At 43.0% G+C, this 24000-nt stretch overlaps 1 protein-coding gene across 2 annotated transcripts in view; it reads right to left on the reverse strand.

The window, feature by feature from the left end:
• Positions 1–22272, reverse strand: part of CNOT10 (CCR4-NOT transcription complex subunit 10) — a 62994-nt gene extending 40722 nt beyond the window's left edge. Inside the window, exons 1-5 of one of the 2 annotated variants that reach the window (XM_055414740.2) lie at positions 21991–22272; positions 5806–5900; positions 5258–5419; positions 3946–4096; positions 731–873 (exon numbers count right to left, since the gene is read on the reverse strand). In XM_055414740.2, coding sequence (XP_055270715.1) covers positions 731–873; positions 3946–4096; positions 5258–5419; positions 5806–5900; positions 21991–22012 — 573 coding nt within the window. In that variant the 5' untranslated portion in view covers positions 22013–22272. The remainder of the gene's footprint in view (positions 1–730; positions 874–3945; positions 4097–5257; positions 5420–5805; positions 5901–21990) is intronic. The other variant, XM_055414739.2, reaches the window with a different exon arrangement.
• Between the last annotated feature and the right edge of the window lie 1728 nt (positions 22273–24000).

Genomic DNA, 24000 nt, shown 5'->3' on the forward strand with positions numbered 1-24000 from the left:
TTGCAACGCAAGGGACACCAGTTTGATCCCTGGTCTGGGAAGATCCCACATGCCTTGGAACAACTAAGCCTGCCCACTCACCACAACTACACAAAGCCTGCACGCAGCAATGAAGATCCACCACAGTCTAAAAATAACATAAATAAATCTTTTATAAAAAAAAAAGAAAAAACTTACTTTGGGACTTCCTGGTGGGTTAAGAATTTGCCTTGCAATGCAAGGGATACCAGTTCAATCCAAAGTCTGGGAAGATCCCACATGCTGTGAGGCAACTAAACACATGCACCACAAATACTAAAGCCTGTGCTGTGCAACAAGAGCAGCCACCACAGTGAGAAGCCCAGCACTGAAACTAGAGAAAGCCTGTACACAGTACTAAGAGCCAGTGCAGCCAAAGAAAAAAAAAAAGTAATAGCACAGCTATCATTAAAAAAAGAAAGAAAGCAGACCACCAGGGAAGCCCAGAGAGAAAGGAGGGAAGGAAGGAATGGGAATGGCTTCTAATAGGTACAGGGTTTCTTTCTGGAGTGAAGACAATGTTCTGGAATTCAGATAGTGGTAATGGTTGCACAATTATGTGAGTATACCCTAAACCACTGCACTGTACACTTTAAAATGATAGATTCTGTGTATGTGAATTATATTTCAATAAACCTATTAAAATAATACTTAGTAACCACAGATACTAAACATACTTTACATGATAGTCTGATCACCTCAGAACACTCACCTCATTCTTTCCATTTTTGTTATTGTTTCCCTGTGAAATCATTTTTTCTAGAACAGCAAGAAGATGTAAAGCTTTCTCAGCTTGGTACGTTAATATATACAGGTCTACGAGCAAAAAACACACTGCTTGGGCAAATTTTTCTTCTGGGGGGCAAAAAAGAAAAAAAGGAAAAACAAGAAAAGTCACAATCCAAAATAATATCTCAGACCATTCCCCCCCACAGAAAGCTCTAAAAAGCAAAGCCTGAGTCTTTTACCTAAAGGAGTGTTCATTCCCCAGAGCCATGTGTGAAAGCCAAGTGCAGTATCAACTATGTCATCCTATTAGGCTTCTCAAGGCCTTACATATCAGGGATTCTAGTGCCTGAAATTCCTTTGGCAAAGTATCTACCAAGTATCAGCACTTATAATGAGGAGTATTATGTTAGGTAGAAGGAAACCCTAATTCCAGAGCCTGGTTACTTAATAGATGTACAGCCTCTGCACATCATGGAACTATTCAAACTCAGCTGATTGACCTGAAAAGTGGAGACAATACTTCACGTGCCTGACGGTAGGGGGTGGACCAGGTGATCCCTTGTTCCTTCTAACCCGAAAATGGTCTGTGACTCTAGGAAAACAGACTTCCTTCCTAGGCACTGAGATAGAGAAAAGAACAAGGGGATCGGAGACACAAAAGAAACAGGTGCAGACTGGGGTACACCGGAAGCTGAGACAGACAGGCGGAAAACGCAAAGACAAAACTTCCAAGGAAGAACCAGTGAAGAGAGCAGGGATGACCCGGCACATGACATGACACCATTCTCCTTTCCTTTCGGAAGAGAAGATAAACGGAGGGGGACTAAAAGAAGGTGGCCAGAAAGAGACACAGGCAGAGGGAACGGATATACGGACACCGAGGGGAAAAATGCAGGACGGAATGAACTGCGAGCCTGGGACTGACACCTATACACTACCATGTGTAACAGAGAACTAAATAGAGCCTAGTGCACAGGGAACTCCACTCAGTGCTCTGTGGCGACCTACATGGGGAGGAAATGCAGAAAAGGGGATATAAGCACAGCTGATTCACTCTGCTGTACAGCAGGAACTAACACAACACTGTAAAGCAACTAGCTATACTTCAATAAAAACTCATTAAATGCCAAAAAAGAAAAGAAGGCTGCTATAATCAAGAACTGAACATTTCAGGGGAAGCCCCTGGTGGTCCAGGGGTGAGGACACCATGCTTCCAGTGATGGGGCCTGGGTGCGATCCTGGGCCTGACAAGCCTTCCTGATTCCAGGCTTGCGCTTACACAGCGGCCACGGTGGAATCCACTTAAGACTAAGCGATGCAGTTGACGTGCAAAGGTCACACGTCTAGAAGGGCTGCCCACCTCAGCTGAGAACCCGCCATTCCTTACCCCGGCCACAGTGCTGGCTCTGTGCTGCTTCTCCGGGCTCCCGCTTGTTCCTGTCCCCTTGACACCGTCTTCTCACTCCCCGGGGCCTTACCACCTCAGGGCCTCTGCATACACTACAACCTCTGGCTCTGATGCTTTCTTGCCAATTGCAGGGCTTACTTCTCCTCTTCACTCAAGCCACTTTCCAAATACTGTCTTATTCCAGGCCTTCCTCAATTACCTTATCTAAAAATGACATCCCCAGTCAATCCTCTTACCCCATTTTAGCCTTTCTTCCCAGGATTTAACTACATCATAATGCATATTTGTTGTATTGCTCTCTCTGCCATTAGAAGACAAACTTAATGAAAGTGAAGACTTGATTGCTTTCACTATTATCTTCCGACTCCAAAACAGCATCTGCTCAATAAATTTATACTGTATGAAGAGGCAAGTGATGAAGTAAAAAAAATTTTCAAAGAAGGAAAATGGATCTGAATACTGAGCTGGTGTTTGCTGTTCAGCTGCTAAGCTGTGTTTGACTCTTTGTGACCCCATGGACTGCAGCATGCCAGGCTCTCCTGTCCTTCACTATCTCCTGGAGTTTGCTCAAACTCATGTCCATTTGGTTGGTGATGCCATCCAGCCACCTTACCCTTTGTCATCCCCTTCTGTTATAATGCGCTCACAGTACAGCACCCAGCACAGATGACAACTGTTTCAGAAATTCTAAAAACCAGCTTTAGAGAGAAAACACATCCTTGCCATCCTAGAAGTAGAACTGTGATTCCCAGCTTTACAGGGCAAAGGATCTGGTCCCCAGTCACACAATCCTTCACCACTCCTGCCTTGTCTGCCAGGCCCGGTGTCCTCAGGGCTGAGGGGCAGAAGGGTGCCTGGAAAAGGCCTCCCTGGAGCCACAGTGAGAGCTGTCCAGCCAGCCAAAAGCACAGGGACCTGGAATCTTCCCAAAGCAGCATCTGTCCTACAGTGACCGTAACAGCAATCAGGGATTTATAAATCAAGAATAAACACTAGGGTTTTGAATTTGAAAGAAAGACCCTGCAGAGAACAAGACACCTGAAAGCTGCTTGCTCGCAGGCTGGAAGCCGACAGCCCTCTCCACACGTTTCTCAGTCCAGCCCTGCTGTTGCTTTATCACTCCCTCTTCTTTCCGTATCCTCACTTCACTTTTAGTTTTTATCGGAGCATAGCTGCTTTCCAATGTTGTGTCAGTTTCTGCTGTTTGGCAAAGTGAATCAGCTATACTTAAACATGTATCCCCTATTTTTTGGATTTCTGTCCCATTCTGGTCACCACCGAGCAGTGGTCCTTACTTTTCTTATCACTTATTTGAGGCTGGTGACTGTAAGCTAGTTAACAAAAGGCTAATTGTATTCTATATGATCTGCTCTATAATTACCTACAAGAATTTCAATTGGGCAATATATGAAATAAAACACTACCCTGTCCCCCTCACTTTCAAAACACTCCTTCCTTAGTATAGCAGTCAAGAAAGAAAGGATCAGGTACACAAAGGCAGTGTTTAAAGAGCAAAGAAAAAAAAAAAAAATCAGTGAATCTTTCCAATCAGAAACAGCATTTTCAACAGTTATCTTCAAAAACGGGGTAACAGTAGGATGTTAAAGAAAAACCTAGATTCATCTAAAAGTGATAGAATTTTTATTTTTTCTAACCATTAAGATAAACTGACACTGCTTTTTCTTTCTTTAAACACTCATAAAGGATTCTAATTTAGGTTATCTAGACACAAGTATCACAGACCTTTGTAAGTATGAGGAGATAGGCAAATTTCTTGACAGATGACATACCGAAAGGTTCTATGAACTGATAAAGTTTTTCGCCAACGGATATGGCCTCTGTATACTGCCGCAGATGATATAGGATGACTGCTTGATTGTAATACAACATGCTGTTTTCAACATCATCCAACCCATCCATTTCTTCAACAGCTGAGTGTACCTACAGAACAATCAAAGGAGATTATGTCCTAACAGTAAGAAAATAAAGAGTAAAGGTGCAAGAATCTGAATGAATAAGCAGGAACACAGGTCAACATTTTTAATCTAAAATCTCCCACACTGTCAATAGGACCTATAGGCTTTGTTGTAAATTTCTGGCTGTGCTGGGTCTTCACCGCTGCCCATAGACCTTCTCTAGGTGCAGAAAGCGAGGCTTACTGCCCAATCGCAGAGCGGGGGCTTCTCACTGTGGAGCACGGGCTCCAGGGGGTACGAGTTCTAGTAGCAGGATCCCTGATCGATCCTTGGGTCAGGAAGATCCCCTAGAGGGGGAAATGACCACCTGTTCCTGTATTCTTCCCTGGAAAAATCCTATGGACCGAGGAGCCTGGTGGGCTACAGTCCATGGGGACTCAAAGAGTGGGATGCGACTGGGTGACCGGGCCCGCACACATGCTATGGTATGGTGGAACTCATGAATTTAGCATGGGGGCTCAAAAGAAAACAGAACTGGGTTCATGCAGCTCTTATTACATAAAAGCTTTGTCTCTTTGGACAGTTTATTAAATAAGAAAAAAAATGTAGCTACCTCATCGGGCTACTGGGAAGAATAAATGAGACGTCCGACAGAGATTCTTAGTTACATAAGGTCTTATTGTGCGGTAGGCACTGAAGGTCTGCCACCAGCCCTCTTCAGTATCAAAGGGCTAACCTTGTGATGCTATTATGACCAGACCAATACCCAAGGCAGGTTCCAAACCACAAATAAATTATATCTTCTATTTAAAAAATTAATCATTTCCTGATCCAAAATGCTAAAACAATTTGATATGAATAATCAGATCTTTCAGTTATAAGTAAGATTATAGTCTCAGCAGCTACCTTTTTCATATATTTCTAATTCTTTCTCATAACTCCAAAGCTCAGATTTTGTATATCAGCTTATTCTGTTCAAGTTTGAAACCCAACAGAAAGTAAAATCACAGAGCATACCTTCATTTCCTAGAAAATGAATTGTATAAAAATAAAACTAATACAAATGTTGCAGATACAATAGAAATTGTGCTATTAATATCAAATAAAAAGTCACATTAATTTTACCTAATTTCATTTCATAGAGAGCACCACAATATTTTATAATGAAATTCATGTATGGTATTACCTGATTCTTCAGCTGGTTAAGTGTTTGTCTCAAACTATCTGTTGTTGTCTGGTTACTTTTAAAAAACTCAGCTACTGCTGTATTCAAAATTATTTTATAATCATCTTTGTTTATATCTTGTAGGCAGGCAAGATGTTGCAGACAGACATCGTAATTTCCAGCCTAAAACAAAAATACACAAACAAAATCACCTACTAACTTTAAGAACTTTACATTCATTTCCAAATATATTTCATTCACATTTATTTAAAAGTTTTTACAAAGATATAATTCCCCTAAATATACTAAAGTCACTAGATGAAGTAATAGTGACATCAATTAAAAAATTGTGATATGATTTTGGAAACACAGAAACCTGGCAATGGCTCAGATTATTCCCATTCCTTTCACGATATTTAAACTCTAAAATTAAAGAAATTTAAACCTAAACCTACTCTCTGAAGCTAACTCTTAAATTAGTACAGAACAAAGATCATAAATTCAGTGTGAAAATATTCATGCTTGACAGATTCTAAAAATGGAACAGATTAAGAGAAACCATTTCTTACTGTGAAAGCTTGGAAAGCATTGGTGGACAACTCCTTCTCTTGATCAGTGATCCCAGAGGACGGACCTGTCCCTTCGTGTTTCTCTGCTCCCTGATCTGCAAATACACAAGTTTGATAGTTCTTTAGAATTAACAGCTGTCCAGTGAACGTGTCCCGAGTTTTCCTTTTAATTGTCTTCTTCCTCCTGGAGTTGCCAAAGTCAGACCTTTCTCAACTACAATGAATAATTAGTATTTTTTGTATTTATTTTTATTTTTTGGCCATGCGGCATGTGGGATCTTAGTTCCCCGACCAGGAATAAAACCCTGCCCCCTGTATTGGAAGTGCAGGTTCTTAACCACTGAACCACCAGGGAAGTTTGCTAACTAATGTTGTAAGTGAGGAATGAAGCATTCTTTCAAAAACTTAAGAAATGTCTCCCTTTGTTGTGGAAATCCTTATATAAGGATTACAGCTCTGTCCATTAGGACATTCAGGCTAAAATATCTCTTCAAAATATCAGATCTGGGACTTCCCTGCCTACCAATGCATGGCACACATGGATTCGATCTCTGGTCCAGGAAGAATCCACATGCCACGGGGCACCTAAGCCCGGGCACCACAACTACTCGGTCAGTGCTCTAGAGCCCACAAGCCGCCACTAGACAAAGCCTGCGTGCAACAACGAAGAACCCAGCACAGCCAGAGAAAAAGAAAGAAAAACAAATAACTCCTGTTTTAAAAAAAAGAATTAGATCTGCCTCCCACCCCAGCAATACACCCTAAATCTCACATATTCAAGAACCTATTCCAGGCGCTAGAGACACAAAGAATTTATAAGTACATGAGAGATGCTTTCAAGAAGTTTATAATCGTTAGAATGTAGTAACAATGAGAAAATGACACTGATAAGAATTCATAGGTAATTACCAGGCAATGAAGACTTTCACAGGCGTAGAAATCGAAAAGCCAGGATTAATACATTTAAAAAGCTTCCTTAACAGAAGTTTCCATATATATCAATTATTTCTGCCCTACAATTTACTGTTTTAAAAATTAGTTTTGAGGAATCTCCACACTGTTCTCCATAGTGGCTGTACTAGTTTGCATTCCTACCAACAGTGTAAGAGGGTTCCCTTTTCTCCACACCCTCTCCAGCATTTTTTGCATGTAGACTTTTGGATAGCAGCCATTCTGATTGGTGTGAAATGGTATCTCATTGTGGTTTTGATTTGCATTTCTCTGATTATGAGGGATGTTGAGCATTTTTTCATGTGTTTGTTAGCCATCTTTATGTCTCCTTTGGAGAAATGTCTGTCTAGTTCTTTGGCCCATTTTTTGATTGGGTCATTTATTTTTCTGGAATTGAGCTGCAGGAGCTGCTTGTATATTTTGGAGATTAATTCTTTGTCAGTTGTTTCATTTGCTATTAACTGCCATATGATCCAGCAATCGCACTCCTGGGCATACACACCGAGGAAACCAGAATTGAAAGAGACACATGTACTCCAATGTTCATTGCAGCACAGTTTATAATAGCCAGGACATGGATGCAACCTAGATGTCCATCTGCAGGCGAATGGATAAGAAAGCTTTGGTACATATACACAATGGAGTATTTTTCAGCCATCAAAAAGAATGCATTTGAATCAGTTCTAATGTGGTGGATGAAATTGGAGCCTATTATACAGAGTGAAGTAAGCCAGAAAGAAAAACATCAATACAGTATACTAACGCATATATATGGAATTTAGAAAGATGGTAACCTTAACCCGGTATACGAGACAGCAAAAGAGACACAGGTGTATAGAACAGTCTTTGGGACTCTGTGGGAGAGGGTGAAGGTGGGATGATTTGGGAGAATGGCATTGAAGCATGTATATTATCATATGTGAAACGAATCACCAGTCCAGGTTCGATGCATGATACAGGATGCTCGGGGCTGGTGCACGGGGATGACCTGGAGGCAGGATAGGGGGAGGAGGGAGGTGGGAGGGGGGTTCAAGAAGGGGAACTCATGTACACACGGGGCGGATTCATGTCAATGTATGGCAAAACCAACCAATATATTATTGTAAAGTAATTAGCCTCCAATTAAAAAAAATTAGTTTTATTTAAAAAATAAATGCAAAAACCTCAGCTAATGCAAGTTTTAAGCTACTCAAGTACAACACATGTTGAGTCTGAGTGTAAACTGGTCAGACCTCCTGGGAAGTAATCACCAATACCTGTCTATGTACAGCGTCTTGACCAAACAACCCCACTTCCAGGTATTCACTCTACAAATACCCAAAGATGCTCACTGCAGCACTGTTTATAATAGTGAATGTCTAGAAATAAACACCCTTCAGTTAAGAAAACTGCTAAGTAAACTGTGGTATAGAAATACAATGGCACACTGAACAATTGTTAAAAGTTGAGTCCCTACAATGTGTTGACATGGAGAAACATCCTCAACATCTTAAATAAAAGCAGCAGACTGCAAACAGTTTTATACAACAGAGCTCCATGTTTTATAAAAATACATACACAGATACTTATTTCTGAAAATATATACAGTAAAAATTGGAAGGATAAACATCCAGTTTTTAGTGATTATCTTCAGGGAGTGGGACAGAAGAGAGATTTTACTTTCCTTCCTATTGCTCTTAATTGTGAGACCCAGGAGGGCTCTATGGTGCTTTCCTGGATACAAAACTTTCTGATCCCCCCTCATTCCCCCCCGCCCCGCGTCCTGTCCCATTTCTTGCCTGTAGGAAAAAGCTTCAGACTCCTCAGTTCAGTCGCTCAGTCATGTCTGACTCTTTGCAACCCCACAGACCTGCAGCACACCAAGCCTGTCCATCACCAACTCCCGGAGTTCACTCAAACTCATGTCCATCGAGTCGGTGATGCCATCCAGCCATCTCATCCTCTGTCGTCCCCTTCTCCTCCTGCCCCCAATCCCTCCCAGCATCAGAGTCTTTTCCAGTGAATCAACTCTTCGCATGGGGTGGCCAAAGTATTGGAGCTTCAGCCTCAGCATGTTCCTTAAGTTCAAAGGGCAGAGTCAAACAGTAAACAGAGAAGATGGAGCAGTCGAGAAACAGCAAGGCAGGGTCCTGGTTCCTGCTCAAGGAATATATGTATCTCTGAGTTCTTTTGCAGGAACTCAGGCCCCTATCCAAATGGAGGATGGTAACTTCAGGCTAAGCACAGATTCTGGTTACCTCACCACCAGCCTATCAGAGGAAAGCCACAAACCCTGCAGCTCTCAACCCAGGTTTTGCCTACAAAAACTTTGTGCTGCAAACTGTTGGGGGAGTTTGGTTTTCCCCATTCTCCTCTCTTGGCCCTGCAATAAACCTTTTCCTGCTCCAAACTCTGACATCTTGGTTTGTTTGGCCTCACGGTGCCTCAGGCACACAAACTTGCATTTGACAAAAACTGTCTAAATTTTTATAATGATCACTGATCACTATTTTTAAGTTTTATTTTTAAATGCCCGCCTAGGGACTTTCCTGGTGTTCCAGTGGCTAAGGCTTCACACTCTCAATACAGCAGGCTGAGTTTCAGGCCTGGTGGAGGAACTCGATTCTACAAGCTGCAACTAAGAGTTCTCATGTTGCAACTAAGGCAAACTAATGTAAGGTTTAGAATAAGGGGTCTAGTTGACTGACTGCAAGATCTATCAGATGGAGACTGTGGTGGGGCTGGGCGGGGGGCGTTGCTTCTGGATGTGTGAGAATTCATTAAACCATAGGTACACTTATGACATGGGCATTTTTTGGTGGGGCTGCACTGCTCAGCATCTGGGGTGTTATTTCCCTGACCATGGATCAAACCTGTGCCCCCTGCAGCAGAAGTGTGGAGTCTTAACCACTGAACTACATGGGAAGTCCTGGTATTTTTTGATAATGGCCTACAAAATTGTTTTCCAGGAGCATGTCAAAGAACCCAGTGTCAAAAGAGCTGATTTTAGGAAGCCCTCAGTTCATGCTCAGTCATGTCAGACTCTTCCTGACCCCATGGACTGTAGCACACCAGGCTTCTTGTCCATCACCAACTCCTGGAGCTTGCTCAAACTCATGTCCACTTAGTCGGTGATGCCATCCAACCATCTCATCTTCTATATTCCCCTTCTCTTCCTGCCTTCAATCTTTCCCAGTATCAGGGTCTTTTCCAATGAGTCAGTTCTTCGCATCAGGTGGCCAAAGGATTGGAACTTCAGTCTCAGCATCAGTCTTTCCAATGAATACTCAGGACTGATTTCCTTTAGGATGGACTGGTTTGATCTCCTTACAGCCCAAGGGACTCTCAAGAGTCTTCTCCAACACGGTAGTTCAAAAGCGTCAATTCTTCAGCGCTCGGCTTTATAGCCCAGCTCTCACATCCATACATGACCACTGGAAAAATGACAGTTTTGACTAAATGGACCTTTGTTGGCAAAGTAATGTCTCTGCTTTTTAATATGCTGTCTAGGTTGGTCATAGCTTTTCTTCCAAGGAGCAAGCATCTTTTAATTTCATGGTTGCAGTCACCATCTGTAGTGATTTTGGAGCCCCGCAAAATAAAGCCTGCCACTGTTTCCATTGCTTCCCCATCTATTTGCCATGAAGTGATGGGACCAGATGCCATGATCTTCGTTTTTTGAATATTGAGTTTTAAGCCAGCTTTTTCACTCTCTTCTTTCATCAAGAGGCTCTTTAGTTCTTCTTCACTTTCTGCCACAAGGGTGGTGTCATCTGCATATCTGAAGTTATTGATATTTCTCCTGGCAGTCTTGATTCCAGCTTGTGCTTCATCCAATCCAGCATTTTGCATGATGTACTCAGCATATAAGTCAAATAAGCAAGATACCAATATATAGCCTTGAGGCACTCCTTTCTCAATTTGGAACTGATCCATTGTTCCACGTCCAGTTTTAGCTATTGCCTCTTGACCTGTATACAGATCTCAGGAGGCAGGTAAGGTGATCTGGTATTCCCCTCTCTTTAAGAATTTTCCACAGTTTGTTGTGATCCATACTGAAGCATCACCGACTCTGTGAACATGAGTTTGAGTGAACTCCGGGAGTTGGTGATGGACAGGGAGGCCTGGCGTGCTGTGATTCATGGGGTCGCAAAGAGTCGGACACGACTGAGCGACTGAACTGAACTGAACACAGTCAAAGGCTTTGGCATACTCAATGAAGCAAAAGTAGATGTTTTGCTGGAATTCTTTTGCTTTTTCAATGATCCAATGGATGTTGGCAATTTGATCTCTGGCTCCTCTGCCTTTTCTATATCCAGCTTGAACATGTGGAAGTTCTTGGTTCACACATATTGTTGAAGCCTAGCTTGGAGAATTTTGAGCATTACTTCGCTGGTGTGTTATATAAGCATGTGGAAGCCCTGGCCAGGCACATAACAGCAGTTAGTAAAGACTCCAGTTTCCCTATCATCACAGTACAATGAAAACACATGTCTTAAAATTAGCCACATTTCCAGTCTAGTCTCCCTTTGGCCACCTATCTCTTTGCTTAGAGATGTAACTAAATATTAGCTTCCTTCCCACTTTCCCTAACACAGAACAACTAAGGACTCCATTGTGCCTTTTTTTTCTTCAACAAAATACTTATCTCTGCACTTTAAATATACAAATAAACAATGAAATTAGATTTAGTGTGAACAGCTCCTTAGATCACTGTGAAACCCCTATTATTAGACTGAATACTCTTGAGAATCACCACATACTTTAAAACAAAATGCAACCTGTGAACTTATCTAAGACTTAGATCTACTACCAAAAAAAAAAGTATTCTGGTATTTGGGTTTATAAGAAGTGTTATTTCTGATAATTAAAGTTACATAAATTAGTATTTCATTTCCACTTTGCAAACAGATAGATAAGAACCGAGTCCTAACAGGGAGGAAAAACTAATAGTTTGATGAAGAGAGCTCACTGGTTTGAGAAGACTCTGTCAAACAGCTTTTTCATTAAAAAGCTAGCAACAAAGAGTTTCTGTTAAGTCAACTGCTTACACAATCAATATACCTGCCCGGCAAAACTTTCAAGTGCACCATTACAGTAAAGACCAATTTCTTTAGAATGTGTAAAAATAAGGACATAGGATTTCAGGATCCCCAAAATGCAAAGTATGAGTTTAGATCGAGATGGAACCTCAACTCTAGGTATAGTCAACATATTAACAATGAACGTAGATATTAATACTTTAAAAAATTATTAAAGGAAACCTGATGTATTTCCCCTCACACAGAAGTACACTAAATTGAAACCAAATACCCCAAATTCTTAGTTTGCCATCAAGTTATCTCCACAGCTTCTTCCAAAATACAGCCTCTCTACCTTAGATGGCATTCTTTAACAGGGCTTCTGGGTCCAAAAGTCACTTATGAATTGTAATTTATAAATACAGGGCAGAGGGAAACACAAGACAATTCACCAAGGCACTGAAGAATTAAGCTGCAACTTTTCGCCAGAAGCAGACTGGTTCATGTGGCCACTGCTATCATTATCCTCTAGACACTGTGGTGGTGATGGTGGTTTAGTCGCTTCAGTCGTGTCTGACTGCGACCCCATGGACTGTAGCCCACAAGCCCACCAGACTTCTCTGGCCACGGGTTTCTCCAGGCAAGAACACTGGAGTGGGTTGCTGTTTCCTCCTCTAGGGAATCTTTCCCACCCAGGGATCAAACCCAGGTCTCCTGCGCTACAGGCAGGAGACTCAGCCACCAGGGAAGCCCCTAGAAATTGTAAATATCCTAAAATCCTCTAAATAGGGACAGAATCACTTTGATAAGCTAGACTCTAAGGCTGACAAGAGACTCTGAAACAGACATTTTAGAGAACTGAGCTCATAAACAGCCTCCTCCATGTTAACTAACCAGCATTATTCTACCTACATTATTTTACTTCAAGATAAAACTTAAGGGAAAAAAATACTACTTCAATGAGATTACTATTTTTATTTTCCTTATCTTTATGCACTTTTCAAGTTTTCTCCAAGGAACAGTCTTTAAAACATTCATTTTGGAGGTAATTGACATCTTACCAGAAAGCGTCTGCACATAATTCCACAATGTGTCTTTATTTGTCCAAAAATAGTCTCCGTTGCCAATTGAAAGAGTATATGACCGTTCATCCATAAGACTGACCTTCCTTCTACTCTGGCCTAATGAACAGGGCTGACCATCGAGGCGTACAGAGTTCTTTGGCACACAAACCTTGACGCTTTTTAAGCCAACAGGCTTCATTTCTAACCAAACAATTAAGTTTAAACTAAGTAGAAAAGAAACACACCACTTTCCCCAAACTGAAAAAGTCCGTTAACTGAAAGCCCAGACAGATTCCAGTACAGAATGTTAACAATTCAAATCTGATTGGAGGAGGATCTTCCATACAAGTTACCCTTTTCCAAACTGAGCTCCAATGAGGTTCAAGGAAAGAAAAATTTCCCCCAAGACAAAAGAAATGAAGGCCTAAAGAAATCTGCTGCTATACTTGCAAAACAATGCTGACGCCTTTGTGACGGAAAATTTTAAATAAGAAGGATGCCATTTCAAAGAAAAATAATTCAGGTTTACCAAAGCCACCGTGCAGCTAAGGTTCACAAACCTCACATGTGTTTTTCTATCACTGGACAAAGTATAGCTGTCTTAGCAAAGCCCTACATACGATGGCTGACTTCTCCACAGCTCAGAGGAGTAGCATGTGACCAGCAAGGCTACAGACGTGGACATGGAAGAGATAAAGAACAGAGCAGCAAGCACCGGGAACAGTGGCACACCCTGGAGAAGACGGGCAAAGCAGAACACTACGAGCATGGATAAGCATGTTTATTTTCACACCTGAGAGTCGTTTGGGGGCACAGATTCACTCTGGTTTTCAGATATTAATACGTATCAAATCATGAGTTCAGAAAGCTGAGATTTTTCCTCAAACTTTTACATTCAACTGAGACATCTCACTCTGTTTGGAGTTTTCATTTTAAAGGGCTGTGATGAATGTCTGACTTCACTCACACTTTCAAACATAAAATTTTAACCACTTTAAATAATTTAATATAACCCATTTTAGGAACAACCTTTGACTTAAAAATACAAAATTTCCTAAGAACTCAAATAGCTTATAAATCTAAAAAATTAAGCTTATGAAAACAGTGACTCTTTAATTACGTGCATGCAATAATATAGAAAGGCTTCAATTTACAATCACAACTCTTAAGTCAATTATTTACTCAATCATACATTTTAAATTGGAATTATAAGACAATTCTTAAGTGTTAAAAACACTTAAAATATCCTATGTAGGTCACTTAAAGATAATTTATATACAGACTCCATTAACTATACTTTGATTAAAAAATAAAAAGGTTTAAAAAAACACAGATTCCTTATTGGACCTTGAAAAAAAGCAAATGGCAAGACAGTATTGCACAGTTTTTCTTCTTTTGCATACATATACGCATATACATGGTTTTCCCTGGTGGCTCAGGTGGTAAAGAATCTGCCTGCAATGTGGGAGACTGGGGTTCAATCCCTGGGTGGGGAAGATCTTCTGGAGAAGGGATGACAACCTACTCCAGTATTCTTGCCTGGAGAATTCTACGGACAGAGGAGCCTGGAGGGTTACAGTCCATGGGGTCGCAAAGAGTCAGACACGTGTGTGTGTGTATGAATATATATTTGATGTGAGCTTGGACAGTCTGGAAGAACACACAGACTCAGTTACCTGCAGTGTGACACTGGGCAGAAGTGATAGAGGACTTCATATTTTTTACCTTATATACTTAATAACAATCAAAATGTTGGGAGTGTTTCAAATAAAATAAAAGTAGCCTTGGCTTAAAGTTCTCTCATTTTGTTCTTCCTACCATTAAAAAAACCAACTTTTATTGAGTACAGCTGCTTTACAGCGTTGTGTCAGTTTCTGCTGTACAGCAAAGTGAACCAGTTATGCGTATACTTATATCCCCTTGGTTCTGCACTGCCTCCCCACACAGGTCACCACAGAGCGCTGAGTGGAGTTCCCTGTGCTGTGTGCTAGGCTCTCATTAGTTCTCTGTTTTATACATACTATCAGTAGTGATATATGTCAACCCCAGTCTCCAGTTCCTCCCACATTCCTCCATCCCCCTTGGTGTCCATATATTGGTTCTCTATGACTGTGTGTCTATTTCTACTTTGCAAATAAGATCGTCTATCTCAATTTTTTCAGATTGCACATGTATGCGTTAATACATGATATTTGTCTTTTTCCTTCTGACCTCCTTCACTCTATACGACGGCCACCAGCTCCATTCATGTGATCTAGACGTTTTTACAGTCATCCTGGCTCAAGATTTCAAAGCCATCTTTAAATACTCTTCTCCTGACTTCCTATTACTCATCTGGCCGTCTTTCCCTTTTTCACGGAATCAGCAAACACACACCTCACCTCAGCTGATCGTCACAAGCTATAACCAGGTAAAGTAAATAAATCAGGAAGCTATTACGAATAAATTAAAAGACTATTCAGTTCAGTCGCTCAGTCGTGTCCGACTCTCCGCGACCCCATGAATCACAGCACGCCAGGCCTCCCTGTCCATCACCAACTCCCGGAGCTCACTCAAACTCATGTGGACCCCCCATTTTACAAATGAAGAAACAGGCTCAATTTAGAACCTTTTTCAAGGAGCAAGGCTTCATGTTCATCATTCCCAGTCATCCTTAAGTTCTGCCAATTTCACTCCTTTAAAGATTCTCACACCTGCCCCGCTTCTCCATCAACCCCTACCCTAAAGTAATACTAGTCAGCATTTTTAAAAACCAGGGCCTAAGTTGAGCCCATTTAACCCCTTTCCAAAACTGTGAGGTAGATATAATCATTCTCTTTCTCCACACAGGAAAACTGAGGCTTAAAAAAACGGTTTCTTAAAATCTGCCCAAGGTCACACAAATAACAAGTAGCACAAGCAGGATGAGCCTAGGCTGTCTGATTTCACACCCCAGACTCCTAACTCTCCATCACTTACCTGGCTCACTTAAAACATGAACTCATGGACTGGTGGCTAAGACTTCGAGCTCTCAAGGCAGGGTGCCCAGGTTCTCTTCCTGGTCGGAACTAGATCTCACACGCTGCCACTAAAAGATCCTGGATGCCCTGATGAAATCTCTAAGGCTCCTCTTTAGTTAGAAAGAAATTCTACCTTCTTCCATGGCCTGCATAAGGCTGGAAGAAGCTGGCCTCTGCCACAATTCTAATCTTGCCTCTTGCCATGCTTCCTGTGCTTACTAGGTTATGAACAAGTGAGTGCTTTCATACACCAGCTATTGGTCTAGGAGCTAGAGGCAGCCCACGACTAAACAGACAAACATGCTTGTCCTCACGGTGCTTAGGCTCCAGGGGTCTTCCTGCTGTCCAAGGGGTCTGCACAGTGGATACTCGTCCCACCTGTATCCTTCTTCCCCCATTCGGCCCGCTGGCTCTTTATCGTCAGGGTCTGTTCAAATGTCGTCTCTAAGAGAGACCTTCCTCCTCTCATCGATCCACTCAAAGTAGGATCCCTGCTCTCAGTTATCCTCTATCCTCTTATTTTCTCTTCACATTTTTTTTGGGGGGCGGGGGCCACACCATGCCTCATGTGAGATCTTAGTTCCCTGGCCAGGATGGAACCCCGCTCCCTGGAGAGGAAGTGTGGATTCTTAACCACTGAATCCCTAGGAAAGTCCCTCTTCACAATTTATCACAGCTTGAAATCCTAATTATTTATTTTGTTTACATATTTATCTGCCTTTCATGTGTATTAGAAGCTAAGCTGATCGCCGAAGAATTGATGCTTTTGAACTGTGGTGTTGGAGAAGACTCTTGAGAGTCCCTTGGACTGCAAGGAGATCCAACCAGTCCATTCTGAAGGAGATCAGTCCTGGGTGTTCATCGGAAGGACTGATGCTAAAGCTGAAACTCCAATACTTGGGCCACCTCATGCGACGAGTTGACTCACTGGAAAAGACTGATGCTGGGAAAGGTTGGGGGCGGGAGGAGAAGGGGACGACAGAGAATGAGATGGCTGGATGGCATCACCGACTCGATGGACATGAGTTTCAGTGAACTCTGGGAGTTGATGATGGACAGGGAGGCTTGGCGTGCTGTGATTCATGGGGTCGCAAAGAGTCGGACATGACTGAGCGACTGAACTGAACTGAACAAGCTCCATGGGGACAGAGACTGCAGTGCCTGGCAGAGTAGGCTAAACCGGTGAATATTTACTGAATAAATTAATTCACAACATAAGGTGGTTTCAGTCTCTGGGCTTCCAGTTTTGTTTTAACTCTATCCTCACCTACTTAATACAAAGTCAACCTGATTATCCAGGCAGGAAGTTTCCTACAGTGTGGGCTATAAGCTTAAACCAATGAAAGCAACAATCACTCTAAACCCTATTTTTCTGTGACACATATTACACAGCTCTTCCCAAATGGAAGTGTCACTATTACAGGGCTGTCTCTAACAGAGTGAAGAGCAGATCGTCAAAAGCAGGGACTGTGTCACATCCATTTCTTCAACATCAAAGGCAGGGCTTGGCACTCAATTCTGGTGAACCAAAGAATGATTAAGTAGAAGAACAACAGAGGTAAGACTTGAAAACTAGATAGATTTCAGAGCTAAAAAGGTCATTCCAGGCAAGTGCACTGATATGGACAAGTAGGAATGGTAAACCTGGGGGAGAGACAATGTCCTAAATTGAGAAGGAATATGCTGGTCACCTTTCTCTTCATGGATAACAGCCTTATTGCGGTGAAGGGGTTTTGTAACTCAATGAAGCCATGAGCCATGCCGTGCAGGGCCACCAAGGATGATGAGTTACAGTGAAGAGTTCTGACAAAATGTGGTCCACTGGAGGAGGAAATGGCAATCCACTCCAGTATTCTTGCCTGGAGAACCCATGGACATGAGTACCTGTATGAAAGGCAAAAAGATATGACACTGGAGGATGAGCCCCCCAGGTGGGAAGCTGTCCTACATGCTGCTTGGGAAGAGCGGAAGGCAATTACCAATAGCTTGAGAAAGAATGAAGTGGCTGGGCCAACATGCGAATAACACTCAGCTATGGGGAGGCCTGGCATGCTGTGATTCATGGGGTTGCAAAGAGTCAGACATGACTGAGCGACTGAACTGAACTGATGGATGTGTGTGGTTGTACAGTCTGATGCTGTAGAGAACAATACTGCATAGGAACCTGGAATTAATCCATTAATCAAGATAAATTGGACGTGGTCAAGCAGGAGATGGCAAGAGTGAACATCAGCATCTCAGGAATCAGTGAACTAAAATGGATGGGAATGGGCGAATTTAATTCAGATGACCATCTACCACTGTGGGCAAGAATCTCTTAGCAGAAACTGAGTAGCCCTCACGGTCAACAAGACAGTCCAAAATGCATCACTTGGGTGCAGTCTCAAAAACAATGAAATAATCTCAGTTTGTTTCTAAGGCAAACCATTCAACATCATAAAAACTCAAGTCTATGCCCCAACCATTGATGCTGAAGAAACTGAAGTTGACCAGTTCTTTGAAGACCTATGGGCTTCCCTGGTGGCTAAGATGGTAAAGAATCTGCCTGCAACGGAGGAGACCCGGGACTGATCCCTGGGTCAGGAAGATCCCCTGAAGAAGGGAATGGCTACCCACTCCAGTATTCTTGCCAAGAGAATTCCAGGGACGGAGGAGCTTCTAGAACAAACACCAAAAAAAAAAAAAAAAAAAAGATGTCCTTTTCATCACAGGGAATTGGCATGCAAAAGTAGGAAGTCAAGACAAAGCCAGAATAACAGGCAAGTTTGGCCATAGAGTAAGAATGAAGGAGGGCAAAGGCTAACAGAGTTTTGTCAAGAGAACATGCTGGTCATATTAAACACCCTTTCCCCACAACCCAAGAGAAGACTACCAATGGACATCACCAGATGATCAATACCAAAATCAGACTGATTATGTTCTTTGCAGCCAAAGATGCAGACTCTGTATATAGCCAGCAAAAACAAGACTTGGGGCTGAATGTGGTTCAGATCATGAGCTCCTTATTGCAAAATTCAGGCTTAAAATGAAGACAGTAGATAAAACCACTAGGCCTTTCACATATGGCCTAAATCAAATCTCTTATACAGTGGAGGTAATGAATAGATTCAAGGGATTAGATCTGGAGTGCCTGAAGAATTATGGACAGAGGTTTGTAACACTGTACAGGAGGCAGTGAACAAAACCATCCCAAAGAAAAACAAATCCAATAAGGCAAAGTGGCTGTCTGAGGAGGCTTTCCAAATAGCTGAGGAAAGAAGAGGAATGAAAGGCAAGGGACAAAGGGAAAGATATATCCAACTGAACGCAGAGTTCCAGAGAACAGCAAGGAGAGACAAGAAGGCCTTCTTAAGTGACCAATGCAAAGAAACAGAGGAAAACCACAGAATGGGAAAGACTGGAGATCTCTTCAAGAAAACTAGAGATACCAAGGGAACATTTCATGCAAGGATGGGCACAATAAAGGACAGAAATGGTATGGACCTAACAGAAACAGAAGAGATTAAGAGGTGGCAAGAATACACAGAAGAACTGTACAAAAAAGGTCATAATGACTAAGATAACCACAATCGTGTGGTCACTCACCTAGAGTCAGACATCCTGGAGTGTGAAGTCAAGTGGGCCTTAGGAAGGAAGCATCACTACGAACAAAGCTAGTGGAGGTGAAGAAATTCCAGCTGAGCTATTTCAAATCCTGAAAGATGATGCTGTTAAAGTGCTATAGTCAATATGTCATCAAATTTGGAAAACTCAGTAGTGGCCACAGGACTGGAAGAGATCAGTTTTCATTCCAATCCCAAAGAAAGGCAACGCCAAAGAATGTTCAAACTACTGTACAATTGCACTCATTTCACGTTAGCAAGGTAATACTCAAAATCCTTCAAGCTAGGCTTCAACAGCACCTGAATTGAGAACTGCCAGATGTACAAGCTGAGTTTCGAAGGGGCAAAGGAACCAGAGATGGAATTGTCCGTGTTCTTTGGCACATGGAAGAAGCAAATGAGTTCCAGAAAAACTTCTGCTTTGGTAAAGCCTTTGACTGTGTGGATCACAGCAAACTGTGGAAAATTCTTAAAGAGATGGGATTACCAGACCACCTTAACTGTCTCCATGCGGCTCAAAAAGCAACAGTTAGAACTGGACATGGAACAACTGACATGCAAAATTAGGAATGGAGTACAACAAGGCTGTATATTGCCCCGCTGGTTATTTAACTTCTATGCAAAGTTCATCGTGTGAAATGCCGGGCTGGATGAAATAACAAGCTGGAATCAAGACTGCTGGAAGTATCAACAACCTCAGTTATGAAGATGATACCACTCTAATGGCAGAAAGCAAAGAGGAAAGAAAGAGTCTCTCGATGAGGGTGAAAGAGGAGAGTGAAAAAGCTGGCTTGAAATTCAACATTCGAAAAACTGATCATGGCATCTGGTCCCATCACTTCATGGCAAATAGAAGGGGAAAAAGTGGAAGCAGTGAGAGACTGGAATGTATAGTCAAAGCTATGGTTTTTCTGGTAGTCACGGGTAGAGATGTAAGAGTTGGACCATAAAGAAGGCTGAGCGCTTAAGAATTCATGCTTTCAAACTGTGGTGCTGGAGAAGACTCGTGGGAGCCCCCTGGACTGCAAAGAATTCAAACCAGTCAATCCTAAAGGAAATCAAGCCTGAATATTCACTGGTGAACTGTTGCTGAAACTCCAATCCTTTGGCCACCTGATGTGAAGCGTGAACTCACTGGAAAAGACTCTGATGCTGGGAAAGATTGAAGCCAAGAGGAGAAGGGGGCGGCAGGGGATGAAACGGTTAGACAGCATTCTGCAGTCAACAGACAAGAATTTTAGCAAACTCTGGGAGAGAGTGGAGGACAGGGGAGCCTGGCAGGCTACCGTCCATGGAATCACAAAGAGTAGGATGTGACTTAGCAAATGAACAACAACACGCAGGTCCCCTTGGTTCAGACTTGGACAGGCCAAGCTTATTCCCCACGTGGAACTTTCTCTCAACCCACCCCTCCCCATTCCATAAGGCTCACTCCATTTCACTGGGGTGTCTGCTCAACTATCACCTCACAAGAGGCTTTTCCTGAGCAGCCTACCTTAAATTCTCTAGCACGCTCTAAATGCTTAGCCCCACTTTCTAGATCTTTTCTCTTGTTTTTTAGGTTACTGAAGAGATGCTCTAACTATTTTACTTATCTGTACCTGTATTAGGATATGCACGGTCCCCTGAAGTAGGAAATGGCAACCCACTCCACTATTCCTGCCTGGAAAATTTACAATCCATGGGGTTGAAGAGCAACTGAGCACACATGCATGTATCACGATTGGCTCACTTTAATTTCAAATCCAGTTTGTCAATTATTGAGATCAGGATCTAATTAAAAAATCCTGGAGCACATTAAGAGTTTCTTTTCCTTCTTAAAAAACATATAAATTTTATCGTAAAAAGTTTGTGTCGACCACTTCTAAAACCTGTAATTTAAGCGCCTTTCAACAAAACGTGGATGGATGCCACAGAGAACAGTGTCAAGACTGTCCCAGGGGTAGGCAGGAAAGAATTTTATATTCCTCAATGGAGAAGATTCTAGGAATGGAGTAGTAATCCATAAAGAAAACCGTCGAGATCAGTTAATCTTGATGAACTAGAAGGAAAAAGGCTCTAAATACCAAGGCACTAGAGAGCACAGACCGAGGTGAGACACGACAACGTTATGTCTATTTCAATAAGTGGTTTCGACAAAGTTAATTACACAGGACGTCGCTGACCACAGGCAGGCTGGTGTGGCTGAAGCCACCCAGGTAAGTGTCGTAGCCTGAGCCACGGGCATCACAGCAGCTGTGTCTCCGGGTGAACTTTCCTTGCTCTGCCTTCCCCAGTGGGAAGTCGAAAAGCTGTGAAACGGCCATCTAGATTCATGCTTTTTAAACCAGAGAAATTTCGAAGAGCAAGGCAAAGGCGACCAGAAGCGGCTTCACGTTGCACTTGGTAAGAAACTACCGGACCTGAGGCCCAAAGACTCACATTAGCGGCGGCCGAGGGAGGGTCTAAGGGAGAGAAATGCACGCCCCAGAGAGAGCGGCCCCGAAGTCCCCAGCTGGGGCCCCGCGGCCGGAGCGCACGGTCTGCCCGCTCCCGCGGCTCCCGCCGCTCCCGCGCGCGCGCGCCTCACCTGCAGGCTTGTCTGCAGCCATCTTCCCGCCTCGGCTCGGATTCTGCCCTGCAGGTGGCGTGGCCTCCACTCCAGCTGCCCAGCTGGCTGTGGTTCTGGACGTCGGAGGACAAGCCTGCGCCCACCCCGGCTCCGGGCCCCTGGGTTCCGGCCTGGGGAGTGGGCAGACGGCGGGCTAAGGAAGTGACGAAGGCTAGTTCGCGTCGTCTAGCAACAGCAACAGTAGCGTCCCCTAGCCGGGCGGCGCCACCGCCTCCACTTACGCGCGGCTTCCGCCCCGCGGAGCCCCCAGACACATGACTTCCGGGCGCCGCGGCCGGCGTGGGAACTGCGCCTGGCCCCGCCCCACGCCAGCGTCCTCGGTGCCCCGCCCCCCCGTCCCCCCGCCGGCCGGCGTGCGCGCTCCCGCGCGTCTGCGCCTGTGCTGGCCGTGCTGGGCTGGGCTGTGCAGGGCTGGGCTGGGCTGTGCAGGGCCCCTTGCGCTTACACTGGTAACAGTTGGTAATGATTGGTGAGTATTCGAGTTCTTGTCCCTTGTTTCACATGAAACCACAACTACACCTCATATCTATGTGTTAAGCATTGAGCCTTGCACTTGGCTTGTACACCTGTAGTAATTTCTCACAGCTTTGTGAGAAAGCCCAGTTGCGGGTCCGTGTTTGAAAGCAAAATAAAACATTTTATTTTAGAAGTTTTAGATTTACAGGAAAATTGCAGATGATACTTGGAGATCTTCTGTACTCCTCACCTAGTTGAGGTACGTCTGTCACATATGAGAAACCACCTCGATTGGTATATTATTAACTAAATTCAGCGTTTAAAAAATTAAAAAAAAATTTTTTTTCAGCTAGTGTTCCTTTTCTGTTCCAGGATCTTGTCCAAAATGCCACGTTAAATTTATTCATGTATCCTTAGGCTTTTTTTGGACTGTGCCCGGCGGCTTGTGCGATCTTAGTTTCCCTCACCAGGTATCTAACCTAGGCGGGCATCCGATTCCTAATCACTGGACCGCCAGGGAGCTCCCTCCTTAGGCTATCCTTGACTGTGATCACTTCTCAGATTTTCCTTGTTCTTGATGACTTTGACAGCTTTGAAGAGTACTGGTCAGGACTTTTGAAGAATGGACCTGGATTCGGGTCTGTACAGTTTTTTCATGGTGAGACTAGGGTAATAGAAAGACCACATAAGTGACTAGCCATTCATGTTGCTGCAAATGGCGTTATTTCGTTCTTTTTTATGGCTGGACAGTATTACATTGCTTATATAAACCACATCCTCTTTACATGGATATTTAATTTATATTGTGGTTATAACCCAATATTACATTATTTTGTTGCTCAAATTTTTCAGCTTTGTTAATTGGGAGCTTTTTCATGTTTGCTCCGTGTCCCTTTAACATGGTTGCCCATTAAAAAAAAAAGAAACCTAACTCATATTAACATATACACAGAGAAGTACACAAAGCATAAACACTGAGTTTTGAATTTTCATCATCTCAGTGTATCCACATAACTAGCGCCCAGAGAAAGAACGACAGGTTACCCACCTGCCCAAGCCCCCTGGAGCTTCCTCCCATCCCCCGCCCAGGGTGCTTCCTAACTGATGGCTAACACCATTGATTAGTCACCTGTTTTCAAACTTAATAAGAGTGGATCACAGTACATTTTCTTGAGAATCTGGCTTCTTTTGCTCCATCTTACAAGATTCGTCCATGTTGCTGAGCGAAGTTAGTTTCTCACTGTTATGTAATGTACCATCACGCAAATATATCATAATTGAGGTATTCATTTATCGCTGAGTAGTTGGGTATTTTGTCTATGCCTAACCTGGTATTTATACTTTGTTTTGTTGTTGTTGTTCAGTCTCTAAGACTAAGTCATGTCTCTTTGCAACCCCATGGACTGTGGCACCGGAGAGGACAATGGCACCCCACTCCAGTACTCTTGCCTGGGAAATCCCATGGATGGAGGAGCCTGGTGGGCTGCAGTCCATGGGGTCGCTGAGGGTCGG

Source organism: Moschus berezovskii, chromosome 24 (genome assembly GCF_049115385.1).
Source record: "Moschus berezovskii isolate FMDL1 chromosome 24, NW_MosBer_1.0, whole genome shotgun sequence".
NCBI classification, from domain to species: Eukaryota; Metazoa; Chordata; class Mammalia; order Artiodactyla; family Moschidae; genus Moschus; species Moschus berezovskii.